Source organism: Semicossyphus pulcher, unplaced genomic scaffold (genome assembly GCF_022749685.1).
Source record: "Semicossyphus pulcher isolate SPU_LCO1_2020_fin unplaced genomic scaffold, fSemPul1.0.p SCAF_20, whole genome shotgun sequence".
In the NCBI taxonomy this organism is placed as follows: domain Eukaryota; kingdom Metazoa; phylum Chordata; class Actinopteri; order Labriformes; family Labridae; genus Semicossyphus; species Semicossyphus pulcher.
This window is the reverse complement of record NW_027211694.1, coordinates 8,718,607-8,745,741: the sequence shown is the minus strand read 5'-3', so window position 1 is coordinate 8,745,741 and position 27,135 is coordinate 8,718,607. Positions and strand designations below refer to the sequence as shown.

At 40.2% G+C, this 27,135-nt stretch overlaps 1 protein-coding gene across 2 annotated transcripts in view; it reads left to right on the top strand.

Moving 5' to 3' along the window:
* The window catches only part of iqsec3a (IQ motif and Sec7 domain ArfGEF 3a), a 112,138-nt gene that overhangs the window by 60,274 nt on the left and 24,729 nt on the right, over positions 1 to 27,135 (top strand). For both annotated transcript variants that reach the window (XM_069670710.1, XM_069670711.1), the window contains 3 exons: positions 7,773 to 9,043; positions 19,990 to 20,151; positions 24,373 to 24,495. In XM_069670710.1, the coding sequence (XP_069526811.1) occupies positions 7,773 to 9,043; positions 19,990 to 20,151; positions 24,373 to 24,495 (1,556 nt within the window). The remainder of the gene's footprint in view (positions 1 to 7,772; positions 9,044 to 19,989; positions 20,152 to 24,372; positions 24,496 to 27,135) is intronic.

The window sequence follows — 27,135 nt, the reverse complement described above, 5'->3', positions numbered from 1 at the left end:
GTTCATTTTTTATGGATTCATTGGTTCCTTACGGGGCCCAAAGTTTGCTGACCTTCCTCCTTACAGTCGTGATTTCCATTACTTTCTCTGTATGTGTGGTTTGGCACATTTGACGGCACATAATCGATAACCCAGAACAATTGGTAAATGAAGTTGCCCTGGTGTTAAGTACCCTCCAAAGACTGAACTTAAATCAGCTCAGAGGTGAAACTCTCACTTTCATTTGGATTGTGTCATTCTGTGTTAACATTTGTTGAAACTCCAAGAACAAGAAGAAGACGTACTAGAGTACAAGATAAGCTAGCGCAGCACAAATGGTGGATGTTTGCTGAAATCTATCTTCCGAAGAAACCTGCCACTGAAACTAATGTGTTTGAGCGAGATGGCTGCTTTATTTAACCGTCTGTCAGCTCCATTTTCACTCAGTTTTGACTCAACTTCATCACTTCCCTCTTCAAGACTAAAGGTTCTTTTAACCTCAGCGTCTAACCCACATTTCCCTCTCACCTCCATTCTCACTCTTTCAATCTCACATCTGAAAGTCCCCTTCCTCCACTATCTCCCTGTCAACAATGCTGGAGATACACGATCAGCTACATTGATCTTCTGTCTGTACAGCCGGGGGTGCAGGGGCTTGATGCATCTACAGATCAATGTCAGGGTAATTGGATCTGCGGCAGGGCGATGCCTTGATTGCTGGGGAAAAAGCTCATGACGAAGTATTTGAGCTTCAAGTCAGTTCCTCTTGAGCGTTCAACCTCCAGTTCAATTTTCTTGTGTTCTTCAAACGTTTACTTTGAGGTTTACTTTCAAATTCTGCCTTATTGAAGCTTAAACTATCCACAATAAAATTCACATTTTATGACATACAGAAGAAAAAACTAAACGCCTTTTTCGTTGTTACAATAGATGGAACTATCAGTAACATACACATTTGTTTAATCTTTGATGGAGATGTCACTCCTGCTCAAATCACCATAAGGTATGACTGAGAAAAAAAACAGACAATCTCAAGGGTATATGTATATTTTTTGATCTAGAAACACAACTTAGTTCTCTTGCCAAAGGAGAGTTGTTCATGGCAACAGTTATGTGACTGATGGAGCCCACAGTCGAGGCTCAACAATGGGGAGTGCATTTAAAGTTCACGCTGAGCAACTTCACAGCGAAAGCTTCGTTGAGATGTGGGCAAGTGAAGAGAGAGAGAGTTTCTGGTGAGTTCTGAGTTCAGTGAGAGGCTGAGTTGAACAACGCGGTCAGTGAAGAATATGCAACTTCAAAGGACGTATGTTTACAAGCCGCAGAGTTCGTGCACAGTAATCCACAGAATAAATATCCACCATACCGGTCTCACTCTTGTATATGGTGCGTTTTTTTTGTCCCAAGTTGCCAGTTGACCCTTTCATGCAAAAAATGTGCCCCAGGGCTTTATGAAGTGCCTTATAAAACGACAAAACAAAATAAAAGTAGCACAACAATGACATAAAGAATCGGACATTCCGATGAGTTCTAGTCTCAGTCAGGAGCTGAGCTGGACAACACGGTTGACGCTAGCTAGCTACTTAAAATACAAAATGGCTGTTAACCACAGAATAAACAATATTAGTCAAATTTGCGCAAATGACACGAAAATCAACCATCTAAACCGACCTTAAGTCCATTTTTATTTCATTAGATTTTGTTGCTTTATGGCTTTAGCTTATAGCAGGACCAGGGTTTTCTTCATATTAAGGCTATACAGCAGCAGCAACAATGGATAACGAAATATGGAGGGGCAACAAGCCATATTTAAAGCTAAAACTACATATCTGTACATATCTGACAACCCATTAGCTACAGCTAGCCAACAGCTAACTTAAGTTTTTGGCCACTTCTTAGCTAACATTACCTTTAGCTAGGAATTAACACCCTTCTGTATCAGTATTCTGGATTGTAACCAGAAACAGAATCAAACAGCAGCTAGGAAGTGGTTAAAGGCTAACATTAGCTGCTATCTAACGTTAGCTAATCGGTTAACAAATATGTTGTTTTGTCTTGAAATATAACCCTCACCATTTTTAATATCTATTGTCTTTTTAACTGTTGATCAAATGTGAAGCGTGAAAATGATGACTTGTCAGAATCCTTGTTTTATAACATTATATTGATCTTTCTACTCTGAGCCTTACATTCCAAAATGGCCGCCTTATGAATATGGTGATTGATGAGGAAGAACAAAAAGTTGGATGTAGCCAGTAATCCCACGTCAAAGCAAAAATATGCGGTCCACAGACCTACTGCCACTAGCATAATGCTGGTTAGCATTAGCATCAACTGTCAACCGGATGGTTTAACTGATCTTCAACATACATCTTCACAAAAACAATAATCACCTTACATTACAGTGCATAAATGAATTCCTTTTAATTGTTTTAGGGGACCCAGTGTTTCTCAGACTTTTATCTGCATTTTAATTTGCTCCGAGTCAATTAAAAATCTCTCAGCCATGTTTCTTTTCTGTTTATATTACACTTGCAAATTGACTTAAAAAGTTGTGAGCGATCTTGGCGAAGTAAGTAATGCACGTTCAGTCTTTGCTGACTGCAGAGCCTTTTGTTTGAGGGGATGATAATGTGAGAGGTGATGAGCCCTGACTTCAGACGACTGCTCTGTAAATGCGGCTAACCTCAGGTTGAGTAATTGTGGCGGCCATGAATCAAAAGGCACCTATCTCCTTTAATGAGCAAGTGACATGCAAGAAATGTTAAATGAAGCATATGTCAGAGAACAGTGAAAATATATCACCTTACCAATGAATAGAATCTTTGTGAAATAACTCCTGTTTTATTGTCTGCGTCACACTTAGTCTTTCAGGAACTACTGACCTTTTCGGTGACTGCCTTTGGTCGAGGATGAATCAGCTTAACGGATCAGCATCTTCTGATGACATCAAGTCTCTTATTGTCCTCCTCATTTTGTAATACAGTCAGCATTAGTTGTGTCCCAGTTTTGCTGTTATATAATCATCTCATTAATCATGCAGATGTTTCTGTGCTGTAAGACAGTGTGCATGGGCATGAAAGCTAATAAACGTGGCTTTGCATTTTGCCCCTGATTCCTGCAGCATGTGAAATCTGCTAATCTGCTGTTTTACTTACGCACATTCGTCTTTTCTTTCAAGTTGAAGGGCAACACACATTAATGTGGGAACTGGTTGATTTATAGCTAACATCATACATTAAAAGAGAGGGCTGTATTTGATGTCAGAGTGAATGCCATTTTAAAGATAACATATTGTTGCTGTCTTGTAAAAAAGACGTTAATAATTTATGAGTGAGGAAAACAACTCTGGCATCAGTTTGAACCTTTTTTCAGAAGAAGCAAAGAGTTTTAAAGTGGCTTAATTTTAGAGTTAATCCGTCAGTCCTACTGAAAATTCAATATAATCAAATCTGGGGGTGTAGTAAATCATTTTAATTGGACAGCAATGCCATGCTGCACTTGAAAATGCACTTTTTGCATTTTCTTTGCTGACAGTTTAAATGGTAAGATTGATACCACTCAGACATAGTGTCAAATAAATCTCATCTAAGTCTAGGCGCAAGAAACAAATGAGCATGTCTGCCAAATGTTGACTCGTTCGGAATGAAATGTAATATTTTCAAGACAATTATATACTTACTGTTGCTGCCATTGTAGCTCACAACAGGAGAAAGGAATTTGAAGTGCTAATCTTGAAGTTCTCAGTTTCGTTCTCTTTGGCGGCACCTTATGGCAATAAAAGGCAATTGCGGGCACATACTCCCAGATAACCAGACAGTGCTGCATGTGTGACGTCCACGGTCGGCAGTTGTAACGGTTGTAACTCTTGATTTTCCTCACTGACGGTCGTTTTTCCTTTCCTTTTCAGCTTTATTGGCCAAGTATGTGGGCACATAAGAATTTGAGTCCGGGTTTTCTTTGCTCTAACTGTACAGACACAAACTAAACAGACATACTAAACTTAAAAACAAGGACAGGTTAGACAAGGTAACACAGACACTAAAAAAATAGATCTAAAACTACTATATACAGACCTATGGATACAATATACAATATATTTGATTGTTTTGCCTTCATCTGAGCGTCGAGTTTGTTTCTTTTTCTTTGGATTTTCACTTATTTTTGAAGTTGTATCTGTAGTCATCCATCTTTTCTTTGTTTGTTCAGCCATAGTAGATTACTGTTTACTCGCAACACTTGCAGAGACTGGAAAAGCAGCCACTTAGCTCCGCCTACCCTCTCTGGCAGACCAACCACTGCTGGGTGATGGAAAACACGTCACTAACTGGGCGCCGCTTTTGATTTTTCCACGAAAGTCGCCACAGACAGCCAGTCTGTAATGCAAATGCAAAACTTCCATCAGTGGGCCATAGGCTCAATCACCATTGTGTTATCTCATTCGGCGATAGATTAACAGACATTTATTTAAATGAAAATCTTCAAGATTATTACTTTCAGTGCAAATGCCATAAGTAACTTAATGTGCCTCTCGTTAACATTGCTAAGCAAAAGGATATAAGGCGGACACGTAATGCTAGGTTGTCTGGAAATTCTCTTATAATGCTACAGAACAAGGGGAGGACATAATAAATGTGGCACAGAACTTTTAATAGCAAAATCTGCCTTATGAAATCACACAAAAAAAACATGCTGAGTTTTGTACTTTAGTTTGACCTTTTCTTCTGAGCTACATTTCCATTTGAAGCACAGCAAAGCCAGCCTACAACACATTCGTTCTCCGAAGCCTCTGGATATTAATATTTCATACATAGACAGAAAAAGCGTGTTTCAAGCCAAAATGTCCACCAACAGCCTTTTCAAAAAAATATTTGCAATGACTAAAGTTTCCATTTCAATGTGACACGTATGCTCCTTTTTATATGCTTGATTTATGCCCCATTTATTTTGTCTTATATTACAGAGAATTCAATTTTTCCTCTCCGTAGTATCTCAGTGTCTACATAGAACTTCATACTGCAGTGTTGTCCCACTTTGCGCGGCTTGTTTCATTAATTTTTTACCCCCTCATTCAAACGGGCACATGGGGTCAGCATGGTGCTGATCTGCCCGTCAAAATCGATTTAGAAACCCTGGTGGAACAGAGCAGTGCCATCACCGTTCGCCACTGCGTCTCCGGAATAATCTCTCTCCATCAGCGCTTAGTGAAGTGATCAGAGGTAGAAGTGACAGTCGGATAATGGAGGGGATTTTCAGCAGCGCCGCTCTTGGCACGGTCGTCTGTCTCAGGCCCTCTTTCTATGTCTTACCTTCTCCTCAATAACCTCTGTCACTCCTTTTCTTCAGTTTCCTGTACATCCATTGTTTTGCATGTTTTCTTGATTGTTGGTATCCACTATTCATGCGTCTACTATTTAGGCCTTAAGTAGCACAGAAATTAGATTGATTTTACCCTAACCCCCCAATACAAATTCTAGTCTTAACCCTAACCTCGGGAAGAACGCAATGATGTTGACGTGTGGACTTTGAAAATGTACGCTCTCTCCCTCTGGACATTACAACTCTCTAGAGCCTACAACCATGCCACGCTTCAGTACGTCATAGACAGTCGTTGAAGCTCGTAGACATAGCTGAGGTCCGACCAATAGATCTCCTACGAAAGACAAGAGCACTGTGCTATGTTCAGGGTCTTAAAAGATTGGTAATGACAATGATAGAAATTGCTGGATGTATTCATACCTTCAGACTGTTGGACTACGCCAAAAAAAGGGTAAACCGGCACATCTCCCAATAATTCTTGCTAGGAGTAATAGCTGCCACTTTTCTTACTTTTTTCTTCCGCTCGACTGCATACCAGCTCGTTCCGGTGGCTATAATCCCGTCTCAATGACAATCAGATACACACTCTTATAAAGAAAGCAACGTGACCTAAATGCTTTATTCATCATCCCCGACCCGGCTAACACAGAAGGCAAAACAAACAAGCCAGACTGCCACATTTAATCAAACGCAGCCACACTGACGGCCCTTTTTCACATTCAAGGGCACCTCTGCTGTGGAACTCTTTGCAGAATTTGTTCTGATGAGGGACACCTTTCTGAGTAATGGGGTCAATCATATTACCTCTGCGTCTGACTTTAAGAAGGAAAACCTAACAAGGTCTATTTTGGAGTGCATTCATGGTGATAAGGCTAAACTTGTCGCTTCAGGAGCGCACACGGCGCAGTCACAGAACAATCCAGATTAAAAAGTGATGAATATTCAGGCTGAGTTCGACCAGTCTGACAGCGACTGAGAAGTCGCCATCAGCAGATACAGTAGAGCTCCAAACCAGCGTCCTTTTCAGAAACCATCTTAATATTCTCAGAACGTCTCACTTTGCTCGCAGAGGCTCTGCAGTGAAATGTAAATGCAGTAGATAAGATGGATTTTCAGCGTCATTCCACTTTTCTAAAGAGCTTTGTATGTGATTCCATCCCTCCAGTGACAACGGCACAGGCTGCATCTTGTTGAACTAACCACTTATCACAAATTGCAAAGCCTCGGGGCATTACAGCCTATCAGGACACCATGCAAGGTGGTTGGTTGACTTTGTCCACAACTAAAGAGAAAAGAGATTAGCAGCTGAAAGTTACAATTTGATCCTCAGTGGCCACAGAACCCACTCGCTCAACTGCATTTGAATTTACAGGAGGACCGAGTTAATCCTCATATAAATACACCCTGATCCAAGAAGCCATACTTAAGAAAGGCAGATCCGCAATGATTTCTATTTTCTAGAATTACATACCATGCTATTTTTAATGTGCACTGCAGCATATGTAGATTGCAGAATGTGACACCGCCGTATTCAAAGCCCAATCCTCCCCCGCACTCGTGCCCTTGATAAAGTTAGAACAGAAACAGAATTATATTCATTGATTTAGTCTGAATGAAAGGATTGCAGAGCGACGACAGAAGATAAGAGCTTTTTCTGGGCACTTCCAAAGATACCCACACCCTGATTGTTCTGGGAAACTCAAAGAGGTCTCATCTAGTGTTTGAGCTGCCGCCGGATGAGGATGGCTATATTACATCTCTATCTATTTCCCATAGCATTTCAGCAATTTTTCACAGGCAAGATTAATGGCTTGTTCAGTTTCAGACAATTTAAAGTTGCGTGGAGGACCTCTCTATGGAATTCGCAGAGATTATGAGTTCTTTTTGCTGAGGAAATGAACGGTTTGTCCAAATGCCATGAGTCAGCTTTTACTCTGTTCTCTCTTTCATACCCTGGCTTTGACCAAACTGTATATAGTTTCGGTCCAGACATCACAAGGCCAGCTTGAAAAATACAATTACTGAACCATGTAGGGATATATTTGGAGTTCTTTAACGTCTAAATCTTCCGAAAAATTGGACTTTACAACCCTTTTCATCTCTTTGGATTTTCATGTACCACAAAGCCCCCCTTTCCTCTTTTAATGTAATGCTCATTTATTCTCAACCCAAACTCCGCCTGGTTTTCCCCATCACTGTTCAACTCATCTACCATATTCATCATCCATGAACCACAGCGACATACAAGAGAAAACGACATGGCATTCATGCTCCATTTTTATGGGAGTAATGGGTGAAGAAGCTTCTTTGACCTTGGCAAAGTCTTACCCGTCTTCTGTTTGTGCTGCAATTTCTTAATAACTTGCGCTTTACTGACAGTTGTGTTTGTTTTCCTGAAAGATTATAGGCTGTTATCTCAGAAATTTCCAGCAACTTATGCTGTCCTTTTGTATCCTTCTTTGTTCTGTTTTTAGATCGAAATGTTAGAGCACAAATACGGTGGCCACCTCATCTCCCGCCGTGCTGCCTGCAAGATCCAGACTGCCTTCCGCCAGTACCAGCTCAGCAAGAACTTCGAGAAGATCCGCAATTCCTTGCTTGAGAGTCGTCTGCCTCGACGCATCTCCCTACGCAAAGTCCGTGTGCAAAACACGGAAGGTTTCTCTGCTGAACGGGCCCTGGCAGAAGGCTGCAACTTGGCAGGCATCCCATTGGTGCGCTCGCCATCTCTGCCTGCCACAGTTGGTGGTACCCTGACTGACCTTGAAGACTCATTCACGGAACAGGTTCAGTCCCTGGCTAAGTCTATAGATGATGCACTCAGCAACTGGAGCTTGAAGACCATGTGTTCACTGCAAGAAGGGGGCACCTACCAGTTCACTACTGACTCCTTCGGCGCAGCAGCAGCAGGAGTAGGAGGTGGAGGAGAAGGCATTGGTGTGGGAGACTCTACAATTTCTCAAGGCCCAATGGACCCAAGTGACCTGTCAAGAAGTGCAAGCAAACTGATGATGGCGTTCAGGGATGTGACAGTGCAGATTGACAGCCAGAATATCCGTGTGTCATCCTCATTAATGGAATCAACATCTGTCACACTTGGCAGCTGTGTCCCACAAGAAGGAGCCTACACCACTTCCACAACTTCTTCCACAACAACAAACTCCACTCCGGCCTTCTTTCCTCCAACCGCCTCACAAGAACCCCCTCCTCCTCCTGCAGAAGTCCCAGCTGAACCTATAGATCCCCCACCTCCCCCGCAAGAACCCCCACCTCCCCCAGAATCAGAGATAGAAGACGAGCAGGATGTTGAATTCCCGGCTCCTCCACCAAGTGAAGAAGAGCTGGAGGAGGAGGTGCAACCTCCCCTAACCCCGCTGGATAAGATGGCTGCCCCTCAAATCTTGATGGATAATATTCTGGTGGCACCACCACCCACAGACCCTCCTCACATCCCTCCACCACAGGAGGCTGTACTGCTGGGTAGCTCGCCCCTGGTAGAGCCACTGGAGGTCAAGAGGTGTAGCTCTGAGACAGCAGACAACAGCTCAGAGCAGATGAGCAGTAGTAGCACGTCGACTGAGGCACGCTCTACATCGGAGGCCTCATCCAAGGAAGCACTGCAGGCCATGATCCTCAGCCTGCCACGCTACCACTGTGAGAACCCTGCCAGCTGCAAATCACCCACTCTGTCCACTGATGTCATGCGAAAACGCCTCTACCGCATTGGCCTCAACCTCTTCAATGTGTGAGTAGCTACTTAATCTTCATTTTTCTGTGTTTAGATGATTCGACTGAAAGTATCAGGAGTTTCGTTCTATCTAAAACTTTAGGGATGTATTTTTCTTAAGTTTGGGAAAGTTTGCTTATCCTTCTTCCTGTCTTCCAAAGAGGTAAGGGAATAACAGTAGCAAAAAGAGCACATCAAATTACTTATTCTAACACACACATGATCAGATGTTAAATTGAGGCAATTGCTATTTTAGGATTTCAACAGCCATCCTCAAAGAATTAGTCCAGGAGTTCAGGTCCAGGAATGTGATCGTCCTTCTCGAGAGGAGTGAAATTTATTAAACCGACTTAATATGGACATAAACTAAGACATTATGGGGTAGTTTAAAAAGAGATATGAAAGTGGTTTTATTGGAAAGGATATGGTGCTGTAAGTACAGTGAGATTTATGAAACAGTCTGTACTTCCACCCCTCCCCTAACTGTACCTGAAGTTTGATGGGGCCCTCTGGACTCAAAGAGCAAAGAAAAGCATTTTCCTCACTGGTCCCCGTTGTGCTGAGAGAACAAACAGTATGAAAACCAAGTCCCTTGCTAGATCTGAGGTGTCTTTTTTCTTCTCAGACAGATAAATCAGAACGGGGACAAAAAGAGACAAGATGAATTATTGAAACAAAGAAGCGCGTGAAGACTGATTTGCAAGAGGAGAAGAATGAACTGAAGGAAAAGGGGGATTAGATGAGACACTCGGTGACCTAACATGGGAAGTTGCAAACATATCCAGACATGGTGGAAATGACAGTTTATCCCCAAGCCTCTTGTTGCTCACTGTCAAGCATGTCATTCTCACACAGCACACAGGCAGCTACAATGATAACAGGGGCAGACTTACCATTACCATTTTTTCCTTAAACTAATAGTACTTGAATCAAGACAGAAAAAAATCATGCTTGTCTTTTTTAAATGGCAACCTTTTATTTCCTGTCTAGAGTGACATCTGTCAACTGTTGCTGGCATATCAGCTCTAGCTAGCTTGCTACTTAAGCTAACATTGGCTCAATGAGTAAGTGGAAAATGCTGTTCTCAGCTGTATTTCAAAAAAACGTGATGAGAAAATGTTCTTGATGGTTACTTATGATGCTAAATATTACGGCTAAAGCTCAATATCCCACGCAAAAAGTCAACATTCTCATTAGTTGATAAAAATATAAGTACAAGCCAATGAAGAGCTAAGTCGATTATACCGTAACATAAAATATTAGCCTACTTAGCTGGATACACTTGTTTGTAATATCAAGTAGGATATTCAACTGTTAAAGTAAAAAGAGTAAGATAAGCTTAAAGGCTTATTACTACTGACTTGTTTTCTTGAAACATAACACTAGCTAGCTCGTGTGACCTTATGCTAATTGCTAATTGTGTATGCTAATTGTGGACACAGCTTTTTTTAATCCTGTCCCAAACAGGCTACACTAGCTTACTAATGATTTTCTCCTTGGCCTTGGAAGATCTAACCTACTGTAGGTTGTAACCTTACTAGCTGGACATGCTAATGGCTGCAGCTGATATTACAGTAGGCAAACACACCCTTTAATACACTCTGTACACGTTTGTTCTTTTGTACAGGATGGAAAATGTAGACAAATCCAAACCTTGATTGACTGGCTGTATCTTGTTATGTTTGCTAAGCTTGCGTCAAGCTCAGGGGAGGGGTTCAGCGTCAATAGGCTTTTTTAAACAATTTTATTTAGAAACTTTAGGATATACTTTATCTTACATTCGTGTCAGGTACGATTTGTCTTGGTGCGTCTTTCATGAGTGCAAAACCTTGTACAGGTAACTCACGTATTCCTCCCACAACCCAACTTCCCTTTGCATTTTCCTCTGTGGCTTCACACATTGTCAGCAGAAGAAAAACATGTCTGTCTTGAAAAGCTTGTTTTTGTTTGCCCGTCGCAGCTTTTCAGTCCTTGTGAATTCACTTCCCCCTCGCTGCCTAGTGAAGAGTGACAAAGTCAAAACCAGATAAGACTTCCGCAAGACGCCCTCCAGACAGGTGCAAGGTGCTTACATGGCAGCCGGAGATAGGAAGAGAAAGTGTTGCCTTGGTGACAACGGTGCATCGAAGCCAGCATTGAGTGAATCTGATGTGTTGATTCGTTGAGAGAAATCCTGAAGATGTGTGTCAAGTTACTCAGCAAGTTTTCAATCTATCTACGAATAAGCAGACCTTTAGCTATTTATCAGGTATGAATTAATCAATTACACATTCAGAGAAGCACTCAAACTATTTGAATATATTACATAATTCATACGCAGCCCTGCCTTCATTAGTCAACACTTTGTATCCTCCATTAAGAGATGTTTGTGCCCACATTACTCCTAAAAATGTGCAAAGCAGCCAACAGCACACTTGGAAGGAATCTTAAATTGGGAGATTTAACATACGCGCTATTAGCTTTTCACCCACAGTGTACCCTAAAGGACCAAAACACCCCACAAATTCAAATAAATCTGTTAGATTTACTCGTATATTACAAGTTGAGCTCAACCACTGATGGAGTAGCTGGGTAACATTAGTTGGAATGCATGAGAGGTGGATTTGAAAATAATGGCAACGATCCACCAAGCCTAAAATTCTCATTAGTCATTCTGCTGCGAGTTGTGGATGTAATTAAAAGTTCCTTCACCACTGTGTGAACTGGCACCTTGGGAACTGGAATGAAAAATTTGTTAACATTTCAATCCAAGCTGTTTTTTTTATGTGCCTGCCACCTCAAGCATTTCAGTAGAAGCTCCCCTTGCTTTCCAAAAATACCTTGCGGTAACAGAAAATACACTGCGTTCCCCCGGGAGCAAAACCACTACAAGATTTTGTCAAGATATTTCCCCAATTAAGCCATTTTGTACAAATTTAGAAGATTGGAGCTCATAAACAAACATTATCTTTTTGCTCACTGCCAAGTTCGGCAGTGCAATAAAAGGGCACAATAAAGCTGATTAACTTTGAATCAATGCTGGAGCGTGACACTGAAAACAAGGGGAGCGGGAACGAGATGTGCTCATTGTGCAAGGAAGAGACAGAGCGAGTAATCAGCAGGGAAACAAAATGTGGAAACAAAAGAAATACAACAAAAGTCGATAAAAAGACTTGTCAATTCAATTTGAGTATGGAATTATTTTTCATTTGCGAGGGCAAGTAGGGTGGATTACCGTAAAATCTGGTGTACAAGGCACAGTTTTAATACATTGTTTTCATCTAAAAAGTGGGCTGCGGTGCAACCAATATACTAGTATTAAATGCAGAGAGAGGTATTTTTATTGTGTTAAGGTATGTTACCCAGACGATGGCACTATAATCTAGCTAAAGCTTCGTCATGATAGCAAGTACAACCACCACCCTCACAACAATCAACGGTACCGTAGGCTGAGCTCGACTGCCGCACCGGTAGCTAGCAGGATTGCAAACTTGAAATGGCGAAAACAAATCGTAATGTGTGTTGTCAAATTAAGATAACTTAGTTTATAGTAAATAGTGTTAAAAATAACTTGTATAAATGTTTTTATTAATAGATAGCTATAGAAAACCATTTTCCCCTCTGGGATACAACCAAAAACAGACCACGTCTTATATTCTGGTGTGACTTATATTCTAGATTTTACGGTATATAAATGGTAATAAAGGTAGACTTTGTAAATTATATAACATCGCATCTCTTCTTACACATTTTTTGTTTGTAGTCCGAGTAGTATTGACCAATCACGTATCAGCAGGCTTTGGTTGCATGCAGCTAAACCAGTCTGTTGTGAGAGCTAAAGACGTGGAACGCAATGCGGCGTAATGCCATCCCGTCTCCCATTGGCGATCGTCTGCTGACGGTTTATTAATCCCTATAAGCAGCTATCTGCGTGGTGCAGCTAACAATCTGTTGTTATACGTCGTATCTTGCCTCCAACACCATTCTTACTTCTTGAGTTTGTAGTCAGACTGTAGAAAATGTAGCATACAGAAAAGGAAGTCTTGGCTGGTAGTCCTTTATCGCTAACCACTGGCTCCACCGGAAGCACCAAAAGTAATGGCTGATGGGTTCGGAGATTGGATAACATCAGATGTCAACACATCAGTTTAAGAAATCTCCATATTTGGCCTTTTAATGCCTTTATTAAGAGAGAGAGGAAATTGTTGGAAACAGGGGAAGAGAGAGTGGGGATGATGCGGCAAAGGGCAGAGTGTTGGAGTCGAACCTGGGGCCGCCACATTGAGAACTGTAGCCCATGAAATCTTCGTAAGCATAAATCATCACAAAGGTCCTCTAACCTAACAAACCATTTCAACCCACATCGAACCAAACCTTAATCATGGCTTTGCCGCATCATCAAACTGATTAAATATTTAAACAGTGCTTGTTGCATTTTTGGAAGGCACTGATAAATGACCCAGTTCTGCTTCTGGATGTGTCGTTCTAAAAAGGCACAGACAAAAATAATCTGTTGTTTAATTGGAAGGACTTTTTGAAAATGAGGTTTTTGAACTGCTAAAGTTAAATAAAATTCACAAAACTACTTTAATGAGTCGTGCTGTGACAATTAAAAGAGACGTGGTTCAAGTTAAGGTCAGGATTTAATCACGCTCAAATGAGGAGAAAATATCCAATCTGTTTCTACCTCATGTAACTTCATAAACGTATTTGTATTTGCTGATTTCATGAAGATGAAGTCCTGCCTACTAGCTTTCAGCCTTGCCAAGTCGACCTACAAAGTCCCTGCAAGTTAAAACAAAAAGGATCACTTGTTCAGACTTTACGATCCTCTGTACAATTAGCTTCTCAAACATGTCCGCTTTGATAGTGTCAGTCTAAACGGCGGAGGAAGATTGGCTGTAGCATTTATCTGTTTGTTCAGGCTTTATTGGAAACACTCAGCAGTTTATTTTTAAATACACATCTTTGTAGGGGAAGTGAGGACTGAACCCAACTGTTATGACTGTTTAAAAAAGCTCCCAGTTTGATTACGAGCTTCTGTGACTCTTGAGATATTTTCAGAAAATGACAGCCCTTTCTGTCTATATGCGATCCCCTCTTCTCATTCCCCCGATCAAACACCTTGAAAGATAAGCTGACTTTTAATAAACTGACTACAAGGGAGGAGCAAAAAGAAGGGAAGGAGAGAGAGGGAAACCAAGCTTGAGGCTTATTAGTTCCACCAGTTCATATCCTCCCTCTAATACCTGCACTGTTGTATCCTTTGCATCTTAAACAGGGCTGTTGGCTTGGGGCTAAAACTTGGGTATTGCTTGATCATGCGGAGAGGAAAGCTCTCTCATATGCACACAGTCGGGTAATGTAATGTGTGAGAGTGCTTGAGTATTTGTCTTTCAGCAGGTGGTCTGTGCCCCCACCGTAGCAGGAGGAGTTAAAAAATAAAAAAGGCAAGGGAAGGAAGTAAATTAAAGAGAGGAAAAGTCAGAAGTTTTGGGCGTCTGTGTGTGCAACAGTGCGAGAATAAAAAAATGGAGCAGCGAGAGATGGAAATGGAGAGCAGGAGCAACAGAGAGGAACTGAAAGAGACACAGAAAGGTAGAGAGGGGGAGACGTTGAGAGAGGACCATTTGATAAAGTTTCCACCTTGAGTGTGGATGGAATAGCAATGACTCCATTACAGGAGGGGAGATTGTCAAGGACACGGCCATCACACAAGGGAGCTGGTACCAAACCTACAGCAGGGAAAGAGAAAGGAGAGGATGTGACAATAATGACAGATTCCTGAGTAGATTTCCCTCTTTGTGTGCATTAATTTTCAATTTTATACCACCATGTAAGACATGTCCTTAATTCACTTCCACCTTCAAACGCAGTGAAAGCATTGATCTGATTTTGTAGCAGCTCGCGGTGGAATCACATCGACTCTCCATGCGTGAAAATGGAGCAGCAGCAGAGCTTTATGAATTAAATACAAGGTGACATAAGATGTATAGGTGGAGGCGTGAGTGTGAAGCGAGTGGGAGAGAGAGGAAGGGTAATTAACCCAGCAGGAAAGCAAGGCCTGCCAAACTCCTCCAAAGGGATAACCTGACGACAGGAGGAGGGAGCCTCTGCAAAAAAAAATGTGTATGGTTTGTTTGTGCATACACAAAGCTCGCCTGTATTAACAGTCTGCCCTCGGTGCTAAATGACCCGGCACATAATTACAAATCTAAAATCCAGATGGCGAACAGAGGAAGCTTTTCTGAATTCTCTTCTGCAGGCAGGTGGTACATACAAAGGTTGGAGAAGAGCACAACTGAAATGAAAAAAGAAATTACAATTTAATGATGAATAAACATTGAGCCAGCTTTAACTTCTAAATACTGTGTGTTGCAACTTAGAGTGAAAATGCTAAAACAAATGAATTAACAATTCAAACAGTTAGCTATAGCTAAACCGAACGGATAAATAGTTAATAGATAAAAGTAATGAATAAACATTTGAGATATTCGGCTAAAATTATAGATATATGGTTTAAATAAGTAGTTATATTGCTAAATATAGAGTTGATAAGTTTTTGAAATAAGATAAAAGTAAGAATAACAGTCAAGACTTAGCTAAATGTGATGCATGCGCAGAGCAGATCGTTAGCTTGGAATAATTGGTAAATGGCTGAAATAGGTAGTTCAATTGATGGATTAACAATTGAAATAGCAAGTATAAATGGTCAATAAGCTTAAAGTGTTGAAATAAGTCAACTAAAAGTAGCCTGATGGATATATGGTAGAAATAGACCGTCAACAATTAGCTAAATGTGACGCTTGAACATAGGAGATGGTTAGCTTGAAATTACTGGTAAATGGTTAAAATAGGTAGCTCAAGGGATGAACAATTGAAATAGCAAGTATAAATGGTGAATTAGCTTAAAGTGTTGAAAAAATTATCTAAAAGTAGGCTATTGGATAACTGTCACCAGTGTTAGCTAGCTTAAAATAATGGGTAAATTGTTAAAACAGGTACATTTATGGATTTAGAGTTTGAAATAGAGGGTAGTTGCAATAAGTTAGCGCATAGGCTCATAGAAAAGCAAGACAGCTAACATAGCTAAAAAAGTGGTAAAATTGTTGGATTAACAGTTGTGATACCAAAATACAGCATAAATGGTTAAATAACTCAATGTGATACTATATATAAGTTAAGTTAAAGTGGGCTAACGGATAACAGTCAATAGTTAGCTAAAAGTAAGGCATAAACGGATAAGATAGCGAGCTTAAACAGTAAGTAAATGGTTAAAGAAAACAAGGTAGTTTAAGTGAAGTGGGAGATAAATGGAGTTCTAGCTAAAAGTGACATATAGCTAATAGCTAAAAGTATGAAAACGTTAATAATTAGCTTAATCAGAATCATAACAGGCTAAATTAGCTAAATGAAATGAATAAATGATTAAAACATGGTAGTTAATGGTTAAACAGTTGAAATAGTAGAAGAAGTAGTAGTTCAAAACCACTGCTCTTTAAACTGCTAACCTAAGGAAGGGAAAAGCAGCCATATGTTGTTGCCTTTTCAGCAGAAGCATAGTTGATAGACAAGGGCAGCGCTTCGCAACAGCAAGTCTACATCATTGTAATGATTCTGGGTTTCCAAGCGTTTACAGTGACACCACACAATCGTGTTTCCACTCAGAAAGATGGACAGAGGCGCTAACCGGGCCATCAATCTATCACTGGTTTGTAATGAAACTGAAATGTGTGCATCTGGAGAAATAGGCGACGTGCAGCGCTGACAGTTAAGAACTTGTGAAGGCCATAAAACACATCTAGCTCTGAGGTACGGACACCTCGCACAGATGAAGTAGATCTAAAATAGGGAGCCAATAAAAGTGTATATAAGGTTATGGCTGAAGTAAGATATGCTTTTATGATAGCTTGAGAGCGCAAGGTGAGAAAAAATGTGATTGAGGGAGAAAGATGTTTGGGCACGCTGCAGTTCATTTGGGAGTTTGGCTTTTAGCATGACATCTGGGTCCTGTCTGGCACCGTCTCTTGCATTCCCTCTGTGTTTTGTGTGTGTGTCTTTGTACTTCGCTCTGTTCTCTTTTCACACGTCAACCTTGTAAGTTTTTTTGTCTTCAGCTGTGAATCACCTGCCCACAAGCCTTCATAATAAATCAACTAAAGAGGTCGCTTTTTTGCTGATCTGCCAACTCAATATTGAAGTTTTGGCCACGATAAGGAGACGAAAACTACTTGGTAAAGGTCGGTTTTCGAAACAGAATAGACTTTAGGAAACCCTGCCTCCTAGAGCATGACTTTATGGCGATGTTTATGGGCTGGTTGCACATAATTTAGGTGACAATTACAGTCCCCATTAAAATATAAGTGGCAAACAACTTCATATGCACAATTTCTAGGAGACAAGGTTGCAGCATCTCGTAGATAGAATTTGAACAGTGCTGAGATATAATGACATTGCAGTAAATCCACCTTCGCTCCGGAGAAAGGACGATCATCATTCGCCTGATAACAACAGGCTAATGTAAACAGGCTAATGTAAACAGCATTTAAACAAGCAGCCTTGCTTATGATTTTCTAATGAGGACAGTCTACTGCAGCACACATCTGATTCTCTCCATCGTTTCCTCCCTTCCCTATCATCATCCCTCCTTACACTTCTGCTTACGAATAATAATCACCATGTGCGATCCATCTGTTGTTGGGCAAACATCAAATGAGTAATATCTGCCAAATTCGTTTGGCGAGACATCACCTTCAGCTGAGGGGGCGAGCTTGAAGCTGAGAGTGTGCCGAGGCTGTCGCAGCAGATGCTTTCAGGCGGCACTCATCGTCCTCCCTCTCTGTCCTCACGTTCCCATTCCCGCACATCTGCTCCGTCTGGTCGACTTCCAGCTTCCTCCTGCTATCCTGCCCTTTATCCCCCCACCCATCCCCTCCCCTCTGTACCGCCCTCGCCTTACTAAACCCATTAGCTGTGGTACACACACATACGGCTCTGTTATGTAAAGGCTGTGGTTTAAACACTGAATGGAGAGCGAGAGCCGTGGCAACAATGTGGTAGCCTCCCTGGAGCAACTACCCTGTGTGTCTAATAGGGTTATAAATAGTTACGATATTACTTCCTTGTTCATACATAAGTAACGTCTGCAAGGGAATCAGCTGAAAGATGTTTGAATAATATTCTGAAGGCATAGGCATGGACATGCACCTTATTATCCAGCTAAATAAACCTTCACTAGCAAGCTTAACTCAGAAAAAATAAGAGACCTTAAACTACAAAAAAAAAAGAGTTGGAACAATGAAACTACAAAAATAGTAAAAGCTTTTTTGCATACACACAAACACTACACACAGAACTAAAACACAGTAATTAATCTACTGAACATTCGTAAGAGTCCAAGAGTCTAAGTTTATTGTAAAATACATAACAGTTAAGCTAGCTAGCAACTGTAAGTCACAGTTATTTGGAATACTGTTGCAAAACATTAGCCTCAGGTAAAATAGCTAGCTTAGTAAACTGCTAGCATAAATCAACAAGTAGGTCTACCAACAATCACATAAGGTAAAAATTTGTAGCTACATATGCTCCAACAAGCAAATTTTAAGGGTATTAATAAAAGATGTCAATGTCAATACTTCCTTGGTCACATAGCTGACAAAATAGTAAAGTAAAGTGTCAGTTAAACTGCTTTGGAACAGTGCCAGTCGCGGTTGCTACTAGCAACAGAATGTTCAACTGAAACCAACAGTTGGTGGAAGAGTACGGTCACTTTAGCCACAGCAACAAATACTGTAAGGCTTGATGGTGCTAAAACTGTAGCAGAGGTAGAGAAAGGTTATTTAGGCAGTAAGCTAACTCTAATGTCAGTGAAATAGGGATTTGCTAACATTAGCCACCAACTGGTCGTAGAAGACCAAGTTGCTGTCGCAGCTGAACTACTGTGTATAGGCTTTTTACAGCATTTCGGCAACGTTTAAAATTAATTGGTTTATGAGGGAGATAATGTCATATGTCTTCATTCAAAAGTAGATCGTCTTGCTTTCAAGAAAGGCTAACCATTTGATAAAACAACTCGCTACATGTAACAGTAGCTTAATGCTACAATCTAGTGGTGGCTAGCCTTTCAGTAGCTCCACACTTGTTGATGGCAGTTACACTGTATTTTAAAGGTTGCTATAATATGTCATTACTAGCTTTCTGGTGTAGAAAAGAAGTGTGTTTTTTAAGATAAGATGATCCTTTTGTATCCCCAATTTGCGGTGTTTTTGCGGTAAAGTTGTGGTTCCATTCTCAATTTTCTGTTTTCCCCATCTATAATGAGGAAGATTACAGAAATCATGACAGAACTTTTGCAGGTGGCAGTTTAGTTTGCAATTTGTCTTTTCTTTTTGCCAGAAAAATGGTCTCAGTTTAAATTTAAACTGCATACATTACTGTTAACCGTCTTAGTTACATTTTTTAGTTGCATGTACAATCTTCCAAGTCTACCTGAGAACAAAGTGCATATAAACACTCATTTAAAGCTGCACCCAAGCCTTAATGATTCTGCAAGTCTCCTCTGAATTCAGCAGTGTATTGAGGTGTTTTGAAATAGTAAATGAATTTTGCGATTCAGCTCACGGACGAATACAGATGAGATTCTTACTTTGTGCAGGTGTTCACAGTGAGCGACAAACCTACAGACCAGCTCATTACTGCAATGCATCATTTTTTAAATTATTTATTTTAAATGTCCTCAGTGCTCTTTCAGCAGCTATTATGGTTAATAAATGATGAATAAATAAAGAGTGTGTCACTAATACCTCCCCCTGGAAACTGTTAATCTGAATAAAAAGTCGTATTACAGCTGCTAAGTGGGGTTAAGCATGTTGAAGAGCACATCTTTGGTCAAAGTCAAACTACTTCCACCAATGTTTAGGAATTAAAACACCAAAAAGATTCCCTTTTACTCATTCAGTCCTTTCTTTTTCCTCTTTTTGTATCAGAAACCCCGACAAGGGCCTTCAGTTCCTGATCTCTCGAGGCTTCATCCCAGACACACCCATCGGCGTCGCACACTTCCTGCTGCAGAGGAAGGGCCTGAGCCGACAGATGATCGGAGAGTTCCTCGGAAACAGCAAGAAGCCCTTCAACAGAGACGTCCTAGAGTGAGTAGCGCACATTATTTCCTGAAGCGGTTTGTAGGATCATTTAACGCTCCTCTTAAGGTGATTCTCCTCGGTAATCCCTCCATTTTCTGGGCGATCAGAGGTCAGGGTCAACTACAGGGCTGGATTCGATAGGGGATTTGGCACAAGGAAAATCCTTTGCATTAGAAGTCTCTATGTATCTGTGGCAAGTCAGGTTGATACCTTAGCTTTACTGTGCACAGATTCATTTTAGTCTTTAGCCTCGGACGATTATGTCAAAGCTTTTATTGTTTAGTTAGAAAATAAAATAAAAACTTTGACTTCCCTTTTTTGTTTTTTAGCTTCTTTTATCACATCAATCAGATAATGTAAATATAAGGTTTTTGTTTTTATATCCCAAGTCAGCAGAACAGCGGAAAATGTAGCTCCTTGTCTTGTTGTTTTTTTTATCTGTAGTTTAGTTTGGCTTGTGCCATCTTTAAATTAGATCTCAGATCAAACAATGTTCTCTGTTCGGCAGTGCTCTTTGTGAATTTGTGTTTGTTGGTTGACATTTGGTCTGTTTACACACAGTTAGCTGCAGAAGCTAGTGTGCTGTACATGAATCAATGCAGGTTTTAGAGTGTATTAAAGGGTCCCTCCAGTGATTTCATATTGTAGTTCCATAACGTTAGGAAACTCACAAGAGACAGATTTTTAAAAGAATGGTTAGAATTGAAACAGCAGATGCCCAGATATCCAGACTTTTAATCCTTATCCTTTAATCCTATGTTGAAAAATTTTGAATCCTACACCTCCCATGATGCAACCATCTTATCTTATTCTTAAACCCTTCAGCTCTTGTCCTTTAGGGTGTTGTGGTGGTCTCTGATCCTAAGCTCCGGACTCATTGTGATGCTGATCCATATTATATTAATCAATCAGAAGATAACTTCTCTTTTCAAAAATGACATTAGAACTTTCTGGAAATAAGTCTTAGAACTCTTTTCTCTACAATAGAATTAGCTTGTAAATGAGGGAAGCCTCAATGCCTTTTGAGGCTTAAATAAAAGCTATCCAAAACGCACTGTTGCAAACATAACATATAACTGTTTTCCCTGTTTACAAAAGTCTGTTCTTTAAAGTAATTATCTTGAAGACTGTCGTTTGTCCACCAGAGAGGCTAAGCCAAGCTAACGCACCAGATTAGCTCTTTAATTGACTTGTGTGTAAAGCTAGCTAAACGAGTAAACATTTGTATTTTAAAGCAATTGGCTCCATAGGACAACAAAACGGAGACTGTCAAGAAGTTAATTTAAATCTAAATAAAAATAAAGGACAAAAAACATTAAATAAACTCAGTGGGTTTATAGAACAAGAATTATAACTACTAATAATTAGCGATCAAATGCTTTAAACTGCTTAGTTTTCCCCCTTTTCTCTGTTCTTTTTATCAAAACCTTGCTTATTTTATCTCAGTAATTGTCTTTTCTTATTCCATTACATTCTCCTATTCGCCAATTACCTCCAAATTTGCATATCAGCCCAGAGGAGGTACAGCCGATCTTTCTTTCATCGTCCCCTTTTTGTCCAAGTTATCAAACCGAGAACACTTTTAGTCTTAGCGGGGTCGGACAAACACGACACAGCACTCCTCAAAGCTGCGCGCCTGCGGTCGCTCTCATCTAATATCTACGTAACCTTAAATGGACACTACCTTGCTTCCAAATACATTGTATTAACATCATAATGCTTTTAAGGCTTCGAACTGGCATTCACAGCGCAGATACACGACATATAGAAGTATATTTTTTCCCGATTTTCCGACAGAGCAGTCATACAGCCTCGCTCTGAGTGGAAGCGAATGTTGAAGAGGAACATGATAGGAGAGTGCAAAGTGTGTGTGAGAGCACTTTCGATAAAGTGTAGTCACAGGAGAGCGGGTGAGGGATTGCAGCCTAATGTGAAAATCACTCATGTTGATTCGCTGAGCCTGAATGTGTGTGCGTGAGAGCATGTGACCTCCGTTTGTGTGTCTGTAGGGAAGGTTTGGATGCATGTGGATCTATATTTGTGTTTTCTTTGCATTGCCTGGTGTATAACCGAATATATCCTGTCCTTATAAAGCTAATCGTGCCTCATTCTCCTCCCATTTCTTCGAGCATAAACAACAACAGTTAAAATGCCTCAAGTCAATTAAGCCAAATTGTGGTTATAGATTTAGCTTCCAAGAAATGTGGCACCCGGAGGACTCATTTACTGATAATGTAGAGTGCTTGTTTAGCAGGAAAAATGAGATCTGTTTTCAGTGTCATTGGTTGCTAAAATATGGTTCCATCTGGCCTGCCATTTCATTTTTATTTGCATATGTGTGTGAACCTGCTGTCACAGCTTTGCAAACATATAATTCAAGCCAGATGTGTCTATTTCCCCGCCAGGTACTGCATACAGATCAAAACAGTGTATGCATGTAAACAGTATGTGTATACGTGCAAGTGTGTGGGAGAGAGAAGGAAGGAGAGGAGTGATGTACTCAGGCTAGAGAGCATCGCGCCTGACGTTACATAAACAAGGAGTGACAGGCGAGGAAGACGAGAGAGAGAGAGAGAGGGTGGTTGTGGTGGAGTGAGGAAGTGAGTCGTGAAGAGGGCGATCAGAGAGGCTCGGCAGTCAGGAGAGGTGATCAAGAGGAGGATCAAGTCAGAGTCACTGTGAAGATGCACTTTAAGCTGTATCTTCGTATAGATACATGACCTGTAAGTGTATCAGTAAATATGATAAAGTATCAGCATCTACTAATTACTGTAGTAGACATAAGTCACAATACCACATACAAATTTATACAACAGTTAGTTCCAATCAAGTAATCTGATTGGACAAGAGGCATTCCATGAGTGCTAATATAGTATAACATCACTGGGACTTTTCACTCTGTGTATCACTCCGCCTCAGCCACGTGTTCTGAATACTGTTAACATCACAGCAGACCGTTTATGTCTACATTAATCAAGCTGGTTCCTCTGAATCACACAGACTCTTATTTCACTGGTTGATAATGAAGTTAAACCTACAGATAAATGTACATGATAAAAAACACAGTGGATCTGTGGTAACCTGAGTGCAGGAGAATGTTTGGGTTGCTTGGCAACAAAAGTTTCAGTGAAGTGAAGCGTGGAACTAGTTGAGTTGGTGGAGCAAAAAGTAATCTGTTGTTATTTTACTGCTATTTGCTGGTTGTATAACTGTTGTATAAAAGCATTATCACACTCAAGGCCGTGCTGTTATACTGAATATCTGTACTAAGTAAAAGTATTAATAAGAAAAAATTAATAGACAGTAGGAGATGTAATAGTATGGGAGAAGTGCTAGAGATAGTTATTAATGAAAGAGTATACGGTTCATAGTATTCTTATGAGGAGCAGGTTTTGCTGTGATCTAATGTTGTTTCTGTAGACTCAGCGATTTGACTGTTTTCTGCTCGAGCAGCATGTGCCACAAACAAGTACTCACCTCATTAACTCTCTTTGTTCACAGCGATCAATCTTCATGTGGTGTCTCTGAACGTGCGTGCTCCCCAGTGTTTCCTGTGGTACAACAAACAGAAGAGATCACGGGGCGAAAACGATATCTTAAAACAACTACGTACTGTATGTTTAAAGCGTTTTCAGATCAGCTGGGTCTTACTTCCGAACATGCCATCCATAACCATCAACAGCCGCGAAGATAAAGTTGATCTTAAATTTGTGTGGATGAGTTCAGCTCAAACCACATGAAAGCCAATCCGAGTTCAGAAAAAAACTTTAATTTCATAGTTCGATTATCGTGCCACTTTGTACCTTGATAGAACATCTCACATCAAAGCGAGGAAAAACTTTTAAACCTCCCGACTCGTTTTCCAAAGTCACCTTCCGCTTCAAAACCTCATTTCACCTCCGAAGCGCCCACGTTGTATTTATCCCCCCTGAACTCATTGGACGGGATATTTTGCTTATTTTAATTAAAGTCATTAAGCCGAGGTTGTCAGGTAATGGGAGGATTTTCTGCTCGGAGGGATTGTATGCAAGTACGTGTGTGTCTCTGTGGCACAGAGAAGATAGGCGGGCACAGTCTAATCCCCTGTCCGGGCATGGCTAATACTTGCAGTTAGCAGAGAGGTGCTGTGGCCGGGTACTGCTACATCTTATATCTTGGGTTTATCATGTTTATATATTGCTAATAATTTCAATATATTTTCCCTTTTTCTGCTCTTTTGCTCAACAGTTGTGTGGTGGATGAAATGGACTTCTCAGGAATGGAGTTAGACGAAGCACTGAGGAAGTTTCAGGCCCACATTCGTGTCCAGGGAGAAGCCCAGAAGGTGGAACGTCTTATCGAGGCCTTCAGGTAATTATAGAAAGCATTAGCCGTGGGAGTCTGGGTCTCTCTTGCAGTATTCTCACTTGTATTATAAGGCGAGCACATTCTGCCATTTCTATAGAATTTCTATTAATATGGATATTGTTATCTTGTATTAAAGCTCTTTAAAAGCTCTACCCGGATGTCCTATCATAGCTTCAGTATCAAGCTATAGACTTTGCTACATGGCAAGTGAGAAAGCGTAGGGAATAGGTTAAATGTGCTACTGTTAGCATGTCCAGTTAACTAGCTAACTATAGTAATCGTCACCGCTTTATGTTCAAGGTCAAGAAGCATTGCTTATTTTTATTTGTGGTGACAGGTTGTTAAATAACTCACGACCAGCGCAACTGTAGCATTTACTCACTGGGGAATCTGATGCTATATCAGAATGTAAGCTAACATCAGAGGCCCTGTTGTATACTCTCTTGCAACTCTGGCAAAACTCAACCAAGACAGCGCTGCAAAATCAGACACATGGTTAGTCTCTTCTTAAAAGCCATTTTCTCTTTTGAACTTTAAATGTTTTTAACAAACAACCTGTCAAAATATGTTAGCTAATGTTAGGCAGCTAAGGGTTGTTATGTTAGCATAATATTTTTCCTTGATATTTGGGTAGCGTGGATAGATGAAAAAAACATATTGACGCTGCAGCTGCTGCCTCTGTGGTGCTAACTTTTTGCCAAAACACGTAGCTTTAGCATCACTCTTTTAGCATAATGCATTGAGGCCAACAAGTGCTAATCCCTTTTCATACAGTTCTTGGTTGGAAATATTAAAAAGTCAGTCATAGACAGCATTTTCAACCAACTCATTAGGCTAACACTAGCTTAATTAACTAGCTAGCTACAGTTTATAAAATCTTCCTCCAGCTTCAAATAAGAAGTCTGCTTTAATCTAACGTTACTTCTTTCTGAAATCAAGCTAACACTAGCTTAATTAGCTAGCAAGCTACAGTTTATAAAATCTTTAACCAACTTCAAATAAGAAGCCTGCATTTTCTAGTGTTAATTCTTTCTGAAATCAAGCTAACACTAGCTTAATTAGCTAGCAAGCTACAGTTTATAAAATCTTTAACCAACTTCAAATAAGAAGCCTGCATTTTCTAGTGTTAATTCTTTCTGAAATCAAGCTAACACTAGCTTAATTAGCTAGCAAGCTACAGTTTATAAAATCTTTAACCAACTTCAAATAAGAAGCCTGCATTTTCTAGTGTTAATTCTTTCTGAAATCAAGCTAACACTAGCTTAATTGGCTAGCAAGCTACAGTTTATAAAATCTTTAACCAACTTCAAATAAGAAGCCTGCATTTTCTAGTGTTAATTATTTCTGAAATCAAGCTAACACTAGCTTAATTAGCTAGCAAGCTACAGTTAATAAAATCTTTAACCAACTTCAAATAAGAAGCCTGCATTTTCTAGTGTTAATTCTTTCTGAAATCAAGCTAACACTAGCTTAATTAGCTAGCAAGCTACAGTTTATAAAATCTTTAACCAACTTCAAATAAGAAGCCTGTGTTTTCTAGTGTTAATTCTTTCTGAAATCAAGCTAACACTAGCTTGATTAGCTAACAAGCTACAGTTTATAAAATCTTTCACCAGCTTCAAATAAGAAGGCTACGTTCATCTAATGTTAGAAATTTCTGAAATCAAGCACCTGTTGTCTAAAAATAAGTAAGACATTTCAAGAGGTGAATCCGCCATGTTTTCATTATGTGCTGTGCGGAAATGGATACTTGACAGGCTTAATTGCTATAGTGAACAGACAGGCAAGAACCAGATATTTGACTATGAACAGCAGTGTGTTAATATTCATATCCAACTCGAACTTTTCTCTTTCTTTTCTCACTTTCCAAGCAAAGGTTATGCAAAATATCCCTCATTTGACTTGCTGGTGATGTATTTTCTCCTCTTTTGTAACTCTCTACTTGCTGATATTCGTGTGGGTGTAAAAAGTGAAATGAAGCACTGTCACTCAAAAATTACCTCTGGGCCAAACTTGTCTTGCCGTGCTTTAAGATGCAAGTCACAGGTCTTTTGATGTTGAAATGTGCCCACATCAAGTTTTGATGGCGTGCTGAGAGGTACAAATGTGACTTTATTTTTTGTTTTCGTGAGAGGTGAGATTAGGCTTCGTTTATTTTTTTTCCCAGAGGTACCGCACAGCTGTGCTGGACAAATACACAGAGAGGGGGCATGACAACAAGCTGACTACATTTTATCAGTCACAATAAGCTAGTATGACAAAATTTAATCAGACAAACACAATATTCATGCACATGGAAAGAGACACAAAATCCTCTATATCTAATGAGTAATGGAAAAATAATGGAAACATTGAAAACATAGGTATGACCTCATCAGTCAAATCACATTATCTCTCCACATTGCCTCTGACAAAAACAAAAAAAAATATTTTCTTCTATTCTTTTTGTTCGAACACAAAAGAGTTAATAATTCAGCCCCCATCTGAATAGCCAAGCATGTAATTTCCAGCCACAATTTGCGACAGAGACAATTTGCAGTGCAGCTGTGCCACTGCTTGTTAACGCTAACCGTTAGCCGTAGCCCCTCTGGAGTAACAACCACCTGTCACAGTTGTAGAGATGCCCAATGAGGAGAAAAACAG